The following is a 14278-nucleotide window of genomic DNA, read 5'->3' as shown; positions in this document are numbered from 1 at the left end:
ACTGCACTCCAGTCTGGGCAACAGAGTGAGACTCCAACTCAAAAAAAAAAAAAGGAAGATTGCTTTGCCAAAATTTAGTAAATTTTTTTTTTTAAGTGAGAAAGCAGGGTTTATTAAGAGAACAGAAAAGCTCCCACAGTGGGAGGGGACCTGAGGGGGTTGCTCACAATTTAGTAAATTTTAATAACTACCAGCTTAAGTGAATTTCTGTAAGGTAGGTGTGATACTGTCAGCAGAGAGGTTTTCTGGACACATGTTATTGGTATAGTCTAGTGTTATATTTAGCATACTCTTTTTTCCCTCTCTTGTTTCTACCCTTTGAAAATGTAAGAACAGGCTAGGTGCACTGGTTCGTGCCTGTAATCCCAGCATTTTGGGAGTCCTAGGTAGAAGGATGGCTTAAGCCCATGAGTTTCACACCAGCATGGGCAACATAGCAAAACCCTGTCTCTCCCAAAAAAAAATTATTTTTACTTAACCAAAAAAAAAAAGAAAATGTAAGAAAATTTGCTCATTTCTCTCTCTTTCTCTTTGCTGCTACAGTTGGAAAAACTTCAAATCATGCAATAGTTCTTGCCCAGCTCATCACTAAAGGAAAATGCTATGGATTACATGCCTTCATTGTACCTCTTCGTGAAATCGGGACCCATAAGCCTTTGCCAGGTATGAATTGTTTATTTAATGTTGAGATTAAAATTAAACAGAACACTTTCTTCTGCAAAAAGTAGAATGCACAACTATGGAGGAGGCGGGAAAGCCAGGAGGAATTCTGGAGCTTAAATAGCTTATGTCTTTCCTTTTATCTGTGGTAGGTATTACTGTTGGTGACATCGGCCCCAAATTTGGTTATGATGAGATGGATAATGGCTACCTCAAAATGGACAACTACCGAATTCCCAGAGAAAACATGCTGATGAAGTATGCCCAGGTATACTTAGATAGAAAATAGGAGCAGAGGCGTCAAACATTGGTCTCGCAGTGGCTGTTCCTAACAGTAGGGTTAGAAGAGTCTCTTCTTTTAGAAGGTAATACCATATTTTTAGTTCTGACGCCTTTTTTATTATGACAGTGAAATCAGAAGCAGTTGGCAGGGGTAAAGAACACATCTTGATTTGGTAAATCGGTGGTTCTCAAACTTTAGCATACATTAGAATCACCTAGGGAGGCCGGTTAAAACCCAAATTGATAGCCCTACCCCCAGAGTTTCTGATTTAGCGGGTCACCGTGGGAGTGATATTTAGTACTTCAAAGTTGCCAGATGACTCTGATGCTGCTGTTTCAGGGACCACGCTTGGAGAACAACTAAACTGCCTCTTGGGCTTGGAAGGAAACATCATTTTCATGTTCTTCTTCCAGGTGAAGCCTGATGGCACATATGTGAACCCACTGAGTAACAAGTTGACTTATGGGACCATGGTGTTTGTTAGATCCTTTCTTGTGGGACAAGCTGCTCAAAGTCTGTCCAAGGCATGCACCATTGCTGTCCGGTACAGCGCTGTAAGGCACCAGTCCGAAATCAAGCCAGGGTAAGAGTGAGATCAGTACTGAAGACCTGGTTTTCATCTTATTCAGATATCAGAATTCCTGAATGTGGATAGAAAAGATGTATTCGTTTTCAAAATTAGCTAGGGTGACAGTGTACTGGGTCTGCAGCTTAGTATCTATATCTAGCCTTCCTTTTCTCTCTCTCTCTCTTTTTTAATTTTTAATTTTTATTTATTTATTTATTTATTTATTTATTTTTGAGTTGGAATCTCACTCTGTCACCCAGATTGGAGTACAGTGGCTGCTCCCGGCCACCGCAGCCTCGACCTGCTGGGCTCCGGCGATCCTTCCGCCTCAGTCTTCCAAGTAGCTGGAACTACAGGCACGCGCTACCACGCCCGGCTAGTTTTTTGATTTTATTGTAGAGATGAGGTCTCACCAAGTTACCCAGGCGGGTCTCGAACTCACGGGCTCAGGCAATCTACTCACCTCAGCCTCCCAAGGGCACGGGATTACAGGCTGAGCCACCGATCCCGGCTTATTTTTTTAAAAAATAGAGATACAGTCTCACTATGTTGCCCAGGCTGGTCTTGAACTCCTGGGCTCAAGTGAGCCTCCTACCTTGGCCTCCCAAACTGTTGGGATTACTAGCATGAACCATAGCACCTGGCCTCTAGGCTTCCTTTTCTTAAGAAGAAATATAAGAATAGTCACCTTATTTATTTTTTAAGTTTTGAGTCAGCATCTCACTGTGTCACCAGGCTGGAATGCAGTGGCAAAATCACAGCTCACGGCATCCTTGACCTCCTGGGCTCAGGCACTTCCACCACAGCCTCCTGAATAGCTGGGACTACAGGCACGTGTCACCACACCTGGCAAATTTTTAAATTTTTTGTAGAGGCGTGGTCCTAATACGTTGCCTAGGCTGGTCTTGAACTCCTGGGTTCAATCAATCCTTTCGCCTTGCCTCCCAAAGTGCTGGAATTACAAGCATGAGCTACCGTGCCTGACATTATTTTTAACCTTCTAAGAAAAATAGTTACAGTGTTACTTGAGCTCTGTAAATGAAATGTTCAAAATACTAAAAGTAGTTTGAAAATTCCAGTTACTACCAACAACACAAATTGTGTATGGTGAAAGTGGTGTTAAATTTATTTCCCTTTTGTGCTTATGGCCAGAGTTTAATCCTACAGTTGTCTTTCACTTGTCACTTGGGCATGACTCCCTGATACTCTTTTTACTCTTAAGGATTAAATAAATTGATAAAAGAAAGCTTTGCTAATTCTTATACTTCAAACTACTTAACACTGTATGTTGGGTCTTCCTTAAGATATTGTGGTCAAAATATAGTTTATTCAGCCATCTAATGTGCTGGAGCTTTTTAGCATTGCTTTCCTCTTGTGAGGTTAACTAGTTTTGGTTTTGTATGTTGCTATGAGTTGTAGTTTCCTCAGTTTTACTGGAAAACCTAGGCCAGGTAGTAGTTTTGCAGCCAGAAAATTCTGTGTCTAAGGCAGTTAAGAGCACGGTCTTCTAGAGCCAAATAGCCTAAATGGAAGATCTACCACTTAGGAGCTGCATGACCTTAGACAGATTCTTAACCCCTCAATGTCCCCACTTGCAAAGTGGGGATAATAATAGTAGCTACCTCAGGTGATCTTATGAGGATTAAATAAGTTAATACATCAAAATGCTTAGCCTAGAAACAGGCACATAGCAAGTTCTATGTAAGCATTTGCTTATTTTTTTTTCTTTTTATATATAATATAGTGAACCAGAACCTCAGATTTTGGATTTCCAAACCCAGCAATATAAACTCTTTCCACTACTGGCCACTGCCTATGCCTTCCAGTTTGTAGGTGCATACATGAAGGAAACCTATCATCGGATTAATGAAGGCATTGGCCAAGGGGACCTGACTGAACTGCCTGAGGTATGCATTTGCTCTGATTCATTCATGGGCACCCTCCATTGTTTTTGTTTTGTTTTGAGTCAGAGTCTCCCTCTCCTCTTGCCCAGGCTGGAGTGCACTGGCACAATCACAGCTCACCACAGCCTTGTTTTTTAAATTTCTCGTAGAGTTGAGATCTCACCATGTTGCTTAGACTGGTCTTGAACTCCTGAGCGCAAACCATCCTCCCACCTCAGCCTCCCAAAGTACATGGATTACAGGCATGAGCCACTGCGCCCAGCCATTCATGGGCACCCTTCAATTTCATGTTTGCCTGTTGGACAATATCCAGAGAAAGCCAGGTGTTGGAATTTCCTGAAAAGAATTGTACATTCTAGCCGGGCTCGGTGGCTCAGCCTGTAATCCCACGCCTTTGGGAGGCTGAGGTGAGTGGATTGCCTGAGCCTGCGGGTTCGAGACCCACCTGGGCAGCGAGACCTCATCTCTACAATAAATCAAAAAATCAGCCGGGTGTGGTAGCACACGCCTGTAGTTCCGGCTACTTGGAAGGCTGAGGCGGAAGGATCGCCGGAGCCCAGCAGGTCCCGGCCACTGCACTCCAGTCTGGGCAACAGAGTGAGACTCCAACTCAAAAAAAAAAAAAAAAGAATTGTACATTCTGAGGACAATTTCTGGTTGAAAGTGGACCAGATATGAAGATATGTGGATTTTGTTTTTAAGTCTTTTAAGTGTTATCAGAAATATTGTATCATGTTATCAAAGGAACATAAGTGGTGACTTTTTTATCAAATAGAACAGTTTAGAAGGGCATGTGGGAGTGCACTTCATTTTTCTGACCAGTCAGACAGCTGTGCTTCTTCAGTCTGCATGTGTGGTTGCTGGTTTTGACCTTGGCCAGTATGTTAGAAGAGGATGTGTGTCTTCTCATTGCATATTGGACTGTAAGCACCACAGATGCTCTGACGAACTTGTTCTTGTCCTCTCAGCTTCATGCCCTCACCGCTGGGCTTAAGGCTTTTACCTCCTGGACGGCAAACACTGGTATCGAAGCATGTCGGATGGCTTGTGGCGGGCATGGCTATTCTCATTGCAGTGGTCTTCCAAACATTTATGTCAATTTCACCCCAACCTGTACCTTTGAGGGCGAAAACACTGTCATGATGCTACAGACGGCTAGGTGAGAATAAAATTCATGACTTATCCTGTCTGCTGATAAGAATGTTCCAGTCCTTTTCATGGGTTCCTGATCCCATGTTTCTCTTCACCATATATATCTGCATTTGTTTCTGATAAGGCCTAATTTTGCCCTTCATCCTGACTCACTCTCACTGTTTTAGTTTTGTGGTTAGACTTGCAAGTATGAAACACGTGTCATATTACATAAAGTCAGTACAAGAGCAGAGTTACTAAAAGCATGTGTTCTGGTGATTTTTAGGTTCCTGATGAAAAGTTATGACCAAGTGCACTCAGGAAAGTTGGTATGTGGCATGGTGTCCTACTTGAATGACCTGCCTAGTCAGCGTATCCAGCCACAGCAGGTAGCTGTCTGGCCAACTGTGGTGGACATCAACAGCACCGACAGCCTAACTGAAGCTTATAAACTCCGTGCAGCCAGGTGAGCTGACCCTCAAGAACTGGAAGACATGGCTGTGGAGTTGGGGCCCTGACAGACAAGAAGTCAGGAGTATTACTGGTCATTTCCTCAGACCTCTGGTTTTCTGTTTCTTAACAGATTAGTAGAAATTGCTGCAAAAAACCTTCAAACAGAAGTGATTCACAGAAAGAGCAAGGAGGTAGCATGGAACCTAACTTCTGTTGACCTCGTTCGAGCAAGTGAGGTCAGTGGTACTTCTCTGTCACTCCTCATTCCTCCCCAGCGTCCCCCATTTTCTTAGTGCAGAAACCCTAATCACTGCATTTTGAATCTTTTGCAGCGTTCTTAAACTCTTATGTTTTCTTTTTTTCTAGGCACATTGCCACTATGTGGTAGTTAAACTCTTTTCAGAAAAACTCCTCAAAATTCAAGATAAATCCGTTCAAGCTGTCTTAAGGAATTTGTGTCTTTTGTATTCTCTGTATGGAATCAGTCAAAAGGCAGGGGATTTTCTTCAGGTCAGTATTTTCTAAGGATGTCTTTTTTTAGAAAAATAATTGTCTATTTTATATTTGTTTGTGTGTATAAATTTATCTGTCTAATACACACATATATTTTATTATTTTGGTTTCTTTTAGGGGAACATCATAACAGAATCTCAAATTACCCAAGTAAACCAACATATAAAGGAATTACTCACTCTGATTCGCCCCAATGCAGTCGCTTTGGTTGATGCATTTGATTTTCAGGATGTGACACTTGGCTCTGTGCTTGGCCGCTATGATGGGAATGTGTATGAAAACTTGTTTGAATGGGCTAAGAACTCCCCACTGAACAAAGCCGAGGTAAAGATCCAATGTTTTTTCACCTTTTTAAATTCTTCATTTACATTTTGAGACAGGCGTGGCCTCTGAAAAAGAATTAATCTGTGAAAACTTTGAAAGCACTCTAGTCACTTTTTTTTTTTTAATTTTTTGAGAGTAGTTCTTTCTTTGTCACTCAGGCTGGAGTGCAGTGGCATAATCATAACTTATTGCAACCTCAGATTCCTGGGCTCAAGCAACCCTTCAGCCTCAGCCTTCTGATTAGCTGAGACTACAGGCACATGCCACCATGCCCCGCTAACGTTTTATGTTTTTCTGTAGTGACGGGGTGTTCCTATGTTGTCCAGGCTAGTCTTAGACTCTTGGTGTGGCTACTTCTGACAGCCACTTGACTTGAACAGGTTCAAAAGAGAACTGGGTCATTTTCTCAGTAAGCAGACTTTTAATTACTTTCAATATTTCATAAATAATTGAACATTTTCAAACATACAAAAGTAGAATCCCATAACATACCTCCATGTACCCTTTGTCTAGCCTCGGCAGCCATCAACTCATGGTCAGTTGTGTTTCATCTGAACCCCCACCCTTCCCCTCTTGGAGATTATTTTGAAATAAATGCAAGACAGATACTTTTATCCATAAACATTTCAATGTATAGTTCTAAAAGACATGGACTCTTTAAAATAACCACAATAGAATTTCCACACCTAAACAAAATAAACAAAAATTAATGTCATGAAAAGACAGGGTGCGGGGACTTATGCCTGTAATCTCAGCATTTTGGAAGGCCACAGCAAGAGGACTGCTTAAGCTCAGTTGTTCAAGATTAGCCTAGGCAATATAGCAAGACCTCATTGCTATCAAAATAATAATAAACTTGGCGCGGTGGTGCACACCTTTCACCCCACCCGGGAGGCTGAGGCAGAAGGATTGCGTAAGCCCAGGAGGTTGAGGCTGTGGTGAGCTGTGATGGTGCCACTGCACTTCAGTCTGGGCAACAGAGCGAGATCTTAATTAAAAAAAAAAAGACCTGGCATGGTGGCTCACATCTCTAATGCTCTAATCCCAGTGCTTTGCGAGGCCAAGGCGAGAGGATTGCCTGAGCCCAGGAGTTCAAGACCAGCCTAGGCAACATGGCGAGATCTTTTGTCTCTACAATAAATTTAAAAATTAGCTGGACATGGTGGCACTTGCCTATTATCCCAGATAATTGAAAGGCTGAGGCAGAAGATTGCCTGAGCCCAGCAGGTCGAGACTGCAGTAGCTGTGATTTTGCCACTGCACTCCAACCTGAGCAACAGAGTGAGACTGACTCAAAAAAAAAAAAAAATCATGGAATACCCAGTGTCCAAATTTCTGGAAGTGGCTCAGTCTTTTTCTCTCTCTTTCTCTCTCTCTCTATTTTATTTTTATTTTTATTTTGAGTTGGAGTCTTACTCTTTTGCCCATGCTGGAGTGCAGTGGCGTGCTCATGGCCACCACAGCCTTGACCTGCTAGACTCAGGCAATCCTTCCTCCTCAGCCTTCCAAGTAGCTGGAACTACAGACACATGCCACCATGCCTGGCTAATTTTTTGATTTATTGAAAGATGAGATCTCACCAATTTGCCCAGGCTGGTCTTAAACCCGTGGGCTCAGGCAGTCCTCTCACCTCGGCCTCCCAAAGTGCTGGGATTATAGGCGTGAACCATCATGCCCGGCTTTGTCTCTCTTTTTAAATAATTTCTTTGAATCAGGATCTAAGGACAGTCCAGATAATTTCTCAATTCAAAGTTTGCTGTTTGCCAGGTGCAGTGGCTTAAGCCTGTAATCCCAGCACTTTGGGAGGTCAAAGCAGGAGAATCGCTTGAGCCCAGGAATTCAAGGCTAACCTGGGCAACATAGCAAGACCTCATCTCTACAAAAAAATATGAAAATTAGCCAAACATGGTGACACACACTTGTAGTTCAAGCTACTTGGGAGGCTGAGACAGAAGGGTCCTCTGAGCCCAGGAGGTTGAGGCTGCAGTGAGCTTTGTTCCTGCCACTGCACTCCAGCCAGGGCGACAGAGTGAGACCTTGTCTCAAACAAGCAAACAAAAAAGTGCTATTTAACATGGCAGACTGCCGGAATTTCTTCTCTTTCCTTTCCCAACAGGTCCACGAATCTTATTACAAGCACCTGAAGCCGCTGCAGTCCAAGCTGTGAAGTGTCACAGGGGCAAATTTCATCTGCTCTAGATAGCTGCTGTATGCAACTCTATACCTGACACACAAATCTATGTGAAATCTTTATCAAATTCAAATCATTATAGTGCAAATCATAAATTGACCCCTTTCCTCTTTTTATAAATGAAGGGGGAAATCATGACCAGATTTCAGAGATTAAATTGAAAAAAAAAGTGTTTTAAGTGCAATTAACATTTAATGAGACCCGTTAGCATTCAGAAAAAGCTTAAGAAATGGCAGTATGACTTCATTTGTAATGCTGCTAATCCCAGTAGGCTATGACTTTTGATAATCTGCAAAATTTAACTACTAAGTAGTTAATTATTTTCACATTGTAATCACTGGCTACACAAGTGTTTTTAAGCAAAGGTGGTTTTGAAGTGGGGTAGGACCCTTCCAGGCTTTCCTTGCTAAATGTTCTACCCCTTCTGGCTAAGAAGCGGAACTGGAGAAAAAGGACTGGGGGAAGAAACTCATCAAAAAACTTAACATGGGTGAGTTTGTGCTTGACACTTTTGGCCTGCTTGCCCTCCTTTGCTGATGGATTGCTCCTGTGAAACTATTCTTCAGCACAGGCCTACTGCAGGACTCTGTCTTGTGTACGTAGGAATTCATCCTCTATTTCAAGGATCCTAAATTGTCACTCTAGGACAACAACTCCCTTTTTCTCCAACTTCTTGGGAGGGAAAGAGTAGCAAAGTTATCTCTGCATACAACGTTTGGCAACTGCTGCAACCTCAGTTGGTGGTGTTTCATCTTCCTCTTTCCCTTCCTCTCTCTTTCTCCTGGAAGAGTTACTAAAGAAAAGAAGGGGAAAAAAATCACAGTTCCTTCTTTGTAGAGTAAGTGTAGAGAGAGCTCTCAACTATGACACTGCTGTAACTTTGGTAACCACATTAACTGGATTTTCTGAGACAATTGCAAATATTGCAAACATCCAGATTGCAAATATTCTGTCATCTTGGCATAAGCCATTAAAATGGTTACAGTACTTGGCATTAAAAAAATAAAAACACTCAGGTCACCTCACACTCAGATATAGCACAGAAAAATGCTTTGACACATACCATGTGTTCTGATTCTTGGCTCAGAAAATATAATCATTGAAACTATGGTTAGAAGATAAATGGAAGATTTTATTTCTTATCGTATGTCTGATTTAGTTTTCATTACAGTTCTAGGAGCTTTATCCGAGTTGCTGAATTGTCCTTTCATTTGAATCTAATTTACATACTCATTGGATACTTAAAGGTTAAATATATACCACTTAATGGATCTTTTTTTAATGTGAAACAACAAAAATCACTTGATTTTTTTTTTTTTTAAACCTGTTATGTGCTTATATCTGTGACATATGCCTCATGAAATCAGTTGTTCTAGAATCAGTCCTGATAACACAGTATAATTCAGCAGAAGCATAATTCCTATTTGGGGACTTGACATAAAATCTATTCCAGGGAAACTGATAATATAAGATTTTTCAGTTACAGCAGAAATAACATATGTTTGACACTAACCTTAGTCTTTCCACTGGGAGAACTAATTGATAATTGTGTAAGATTGAAAATTAATCCTGTGTTAATCTCACTTGTATCTATCCTAACATTAGTTCCAATTTTGGAAAATAATAGAAAGTAAGCTTAATATTGCCTTATTAAATGTAGAATTATTTCAAAATTAGTGTTTAAATACCTTATTCATAGATGAATATCTGTAGGCAGAATCTGAGGATGTTTGGAATGACACCTACCCAACCCAGCTGTGTAGATCTGGGATCAATCTTAGCAGGTTTGAAGAGGTTGTAGACACTGCAGTGCCACCTTCAATCCAGCACCTTAAGTTTTATTTAAATCTGACATTTGGTACTTTTAAAATTAACTTTGAAATGTTTTGTCTTGAACTTCATTAATGTAATCAAAGAATAAAGATATAGTAAAATCTCATTGATTTGTACTAGTAAGAAAGCATGCTGCAATATTAAACATAAGTTTAAATTGTGAAGAAGTGTAAAATGTAGATTCAGGTAACACTAAGATCAAAAAATGAGCTGGGTTCGGTGGCTCAGCCTGTAATCCTAGCGCTTTGGGAGGCTGAGTTGAGTGGATTGCCTGAGCCCGCGAATTCGAGACCCACCTGGGCAACTTGGCGAGACCTCAGCTCTACAATAAATCAAAAAATTAGCCGGGCGTGGTAGCGTGTGCCTGTAATTCCGGGTACTCGGAAGGCTGAGGTGGAAGGATTGCCGGAGCCCAGCAGGTCGAGGCTGCGGTGGCCGGGAGCGGCCACTGCACTCCAGTCTGGGTGACAGAGTGAGACTTCAACTCAAAAAAAAAAAAATGGCCTGCCTGAACAAATAGCTGTAAATCACCTGTAATTGCTGTAGTTGCAGCAATCGTTGTGAGTGACTCTGGTCGTTATTTAGGAATCCTTGGAAGTACTCGGTACATATTTGTTGGCTGCACATTAAGGGAAGTAACAGGTTCAGTTTGTTCTCCTTACCACACAAGAGTGTCCCTAATAATAAATTTGCATCTTTTAGATTCAAAATGTGAGTCATTTTCACAAGTACAAAGATAAATTGTAATCTCCAAAATGATGATAGTGAATAGAACTAATAAGATTTTTCTATTAGGTGGTGTTGATTTAAGCCTTTTTAAAAAAGTACTGTAAGTAATGTACAGAATACAAAATCTGAGGTTTAATAGAGATTTGTTGGCTATTTGTAATGGATGAAGATTGATTTTTCTTCCTCAAGTGTTTGGAATTCTACTTTCTGCTCTACTTGATCTATACTGAGGTGTTTTTCAGTGTTTGGACATTAGTGACCTCAGCACAGCTGGTCCCAAAACCTTCGGTGGGGGGGCCCTTTGTGTTGTCCTCAGAACATTCACTTGCAGCATTAACTGTGTTCATATGCTTTCTGAGAACTCACCAATTATAATTTCAGGTATTTAGAACATAGACCTAGAGGCATTTTATAGTTCCTAAAGTTAGTATGTTAGATCTTCATTCTTGGATTTTCTGCACCGTAGGGCTTAGAGTGGAAAAGGACGACTCCAAAATCATAATCCTGGAGTTTTATGAGAATAATTGTTTAGACAACTGCTGCTCAAAGTCCCTCCTCTCCCTTTTTCAAGTTCTTTCTATCCATCATATTTAAAAAGGAGGTGAATTAGGTGCAGGTGGCTTGTAACACTTGTGAAGCTTTTTTTTTTTTTTTTTTTTTTGAGTTGGAGTCTCACTCTGTCTCCCAAACCGGAGTGCAGTGGCCGCTCCTGGCCACCGCAACCTCGATCCGATGGGCTCCAGCGATCCTTCCGCCTCAGCCTTCAGAGTAGCCAGAATTACAGGAACACACTACCATGCCCGGCTGATTTTTTTATTTATTGCAGAGATGAGGGCTCGCCAAGTTGCCCAGGCGGGTCTCGAACCCATGAGCTCAGGCAATCCACTCACCTCAGCCCCTGTGAATCTTTTTATATGTGTGCAGAGCATGCCTGAGTCTGTAGGTTGTCTTCAAGCAGTATTAGAACTGGAGAAAGGAACAGTGCCAGGTAATTGATTATTCTGCCTGAGACCAAGACTTGTTAGATTGTCCTTAGATGAAGATTTTGATCATTTTCATGAAATAGCACAGGGAGATCATCTCAGTTAACTGTTTACTACCACATTCTTGGAGGATTAGAACTAGTAACACCGTAAATGACTTTATTTTAAATTATTGATAGTACAGTTTGCTGTTTGCTATCCACTCTTATCAAATTTTTCAGTATCTAGTGGCTCATGATAGTAAACACAGAAACATAAAGAACCTTTTTAGAGTTACCAAATGTTAGCTGTTGCAAATCTGCAAACTCCTAGATTCTTTTTGGTTTTGCCTTAAATTTTTAAGTGGGCCATTGGTTGTCTTGGAAAGATCATGGAAAATTGGGAGTGATTTTAAGAATTCAGAACCAAAATAAGTTGTTTTGCTACAATACTGTTGACTGTTTCAGAGATTTTTAGGTAGCAAATGTGTGGTCTTGGAATATTCAGACTGCTGACTACTACTTGGTAAATACATTTTATTTCCAATTGCTATGGATTCAACTAAATGACTTATATCCTTTGGATTGTATCATAACTCTGCTACCTTTTCTCTCCTTTACTGTTGTGGTTTGAGTTTGCATTTAGCATGTGTTGTCACCCAGCCTTGGCTTGATGTATCTGTGAGGGTGGGCGTGGGAGTACCGGGAGGCGCACGGGGCGGAGCATGGAATGAATCTTGGTTGGACAGCGGTGATCCGCCAGCACTGTAAGCCAAGCCACAAACCATTGTTTTCTTTGTGAAATTGAGTAACCCTAAATAAAATCTGTAATCAGCATATGCTAGAAAAAGTGTTACGTGTATTTTTGCTGGGTGCACGTTTTGAGTTTCATTATGGTTGGAAGCGTTGATTTGATGATTTAACAGGTCAGTCACTTCCCCTCAACTTTGGGGTGTGGAATAAATACGTTTATGGAGTCACCCGGCAACCTTCCAATATCAACACATTTCTCACGCCCCCCACCCAGCCACGAGTCAGTCCTCCAAAGAAGACAAGAAAAACCTTAGGCGTCCCGGCAGGCCCCTAGGAGGGCCTCTGAGTCTGGCCACCTCGTCTATGAGCGACGTTGAGGTAACTCCTAGCAACGCGCCCGCCGCCTAGCAACAAGTGGCCGCGGCGGGGCGCCCTGGGGAGTGTAGTTCCGCCTGGCGTCCCCTCCTCGTGACCGCGGGCGGGTGAGAGGACCGCGGACTACGACTCCCAGGATGCCTCGCGCGCCTTTCCACGGGGGGGAGGGCGACTGAGTGCCGTTGGCGGCCGGAAGCGAGGGGCCGGGCGGCTGAGGGTGCGGTGGGCTGCCGGAAGCGGGAGATCGTCCGGGCTAGAGTTGCAGAGTGGGGTCCGGCCGGCGGCTGTGCCCGGGACGGGTTTCCGCGACCGCGCCTCGGAGGGAACGGCGCGTAACGGGAGGCTTCTGGGGCCGGGAGGGTTACAGGCTGCGCTCGGAGTCCAGACAAGCTGGATGCACCGAGGGATGACTCCTGTAGCGGGGCGCGGAGTCCCCGGACTGAGGAGTGACTCCGGGAAGGGCTTAGGGGCGGGCTCGGGATTTTGAAAATGGGATTTTGGCTGAGTAGATGTGGGGACGCGATGTTATTCAGTGGCCTGTTGGCCTTTGCAAACCCCTCCTAGAAAATTCTCGCGGTTTGAGAAGTCGGGCAGGATCGATAGGAGATGGCAGAAGTTCCCTGACGCGTTATGAGACAGAACACATTTGGACCAGCGAGTCGTGAAAGTTGCCACTGCAGAGAAACACACAAGCACAGGACACAAGTGGGCTCTGTGCGAAACCCCAGATAACCTTTGCATTCTGATAACAGGACAGGCCAACACTGAGGAGATAGAGATGGCCCCTCCGACTCCTTTCTTCCAAGGCATGTCGAAGGTGGGTTTTGGTAAAGTGGAGGAGAAGGGGAGGAGGGCCCTCATTCGGAGGAAATCTGTTATCAACAGAAGTGAGTCAGATTTACAGCGAGTATGGAGAGGAAAATTTCCACCATCAGTGACAATCGGGTCAAGGGGTAATCAGAGCTCATCCGCTCTTTGTGCTGAATGCTGCCTAGAAAGCTGTCATGGAGGCCGGGTGTGGTGGCTTATGCCTGCAATCCCAGACTTTGGGAGGCGGAGGCGAGAGGATTGCCTGAACCCAGGGGTTCGAGACCAGCCTGGGCAACTTGGCGTGACACCCCACCCCCTACAATAAATTAAAAAATCAGCTGGGTGTGGGGGCACGTGCTTATAGTTCCAGCTACTTGAAAGGCTGAGGCGGAAGAATTGCCTGAGCCCAGCAGGTCGAGGTTGCAGTGGCTGTAAGCTTGTCACTGCAATCCAGCCAGGGCGACAGAGTTAGACTCTGACTCAAAACAAAACAAAAAACCCAAAGTATTTATGGGCATGTTTCCTGAGAAGTAGTTTCAGCTTGAAATGAGTACCTGCCACACCCTGCATCCTCTTTCAGGGTAAGGGATGATGGTCACTGCACTTTGTTAAGTAATCTCTGAGCCCAAAAGCCTGAGCACTTTGCTTCTCATCTGATTTGCACGCCCATGAGGAATTTTTAATTTATGGAAATAGGTCTTGGCCTCTTGAATTTTGAACTAGTAAGTGAGAGAAGCAGCCGGGCTCGGTGGCTCAGCCTGTAATCCCGCGCCTTTGGGAGGTTGAGGTG

The 14278-nt window shown here is 43.1% G+C and overlaps 2 protein-coding genes across 4 annotated transcripts in view; both read left to right on the top strand.

Annotated features, from left to right (window-relative positions):
* ACOX1 (acyl-CoA oxidase 1) overlaps positions 1 to 8588 on the top strand; it is a 30450-nt gene extending 21862 nt beyond the window's left edge. Inside the window, exons 5-14 of one of the 3 annotated variants that reach the window (XM_021718598.1) lie at positions 544 to 663; positions 813 to 928; positions 1357 to 1526; positions 3256 to 3418; positions 4384 to 4574; positions 4833 to 5012; positions 5130 to 5235; positions 5366 to 5509; positions 5630 to 5836; positions 7953 to 8588. In XM_021718598.1, coding sequence (XP_021574273.1) covers positions 544 to 663; positions 813 to 928; positions 1357 to 1526; positions 3256 to 3418; positions 4384 to 4574; positions 4833 to 5012; positions 5130 to 5235; positions 5366 to 5509; positions 5630 to 5836; positions 7953 to 8003 — 1448 coding nt within the window. In that variant the 3' untranslated portion in view covers positions 8004 to 8588. The remainder of the gene's footprint in view (positions 1 to 543; positions 664 to 812; positions 929 to 1356; positions 1527 to 3255; positions 3419 to 4383; positions 4575 to 4832; positions 5013 to 5129; positions 5236 to 5365; positions 5510 to 5629; positions 5837 to 7952) is intronic. The other 2 variants (XM_021718599.1, XM_008070099.1) reach the window with 2 other exon arrangements.
* Positions 8589 to 12666: 4078 nt separating this feature from the next.
* The window catches only part of FBF1 (Fas binding factor 1), a 27936-nt gene continuing 26324 nt past the window's right edge, over positions 12667 to 14278 (top strand). Inside the window, exons 1-3 of the mRNA XM_021718597.1 lie at positions 12667 to 12681; positions 12791 to 13010; positions 13431 to 13585. Of these exons, the coding sequence (XP_021574272.1) occupies positions 12667 to 12681; positions 12791 to 13010; positions 13431 to 13585 (390 nt within the window). The remainder of the gene's footprint in view (positions 12682 to 12790; positions 13011 to 13430; positions 13586 to 14278) is intronic.

This window comes from Carlito syrichta, unplaced genomic scaffold, assembly GCF_000164805.1.
Source record: "Carlito syrichta isolate Samal-C Ts95f unplaced genomic scaffold, Tarsius_syrichta-2.0.1 Scaffold312954, whole genome shotgun sequence".
In the NCBI taxonomy this organism is placed as follows: Eukaryota; Metazoa; Chordata; class Mammalia; order Primates; family Tarsiidae; genus Carlito; species Carlito syrichta.
The sequence above is the reverse complement of the archived record's forward strand: the minus strand, read 5'-3'. Positions and strand labels throughout refer to the sequence as shown.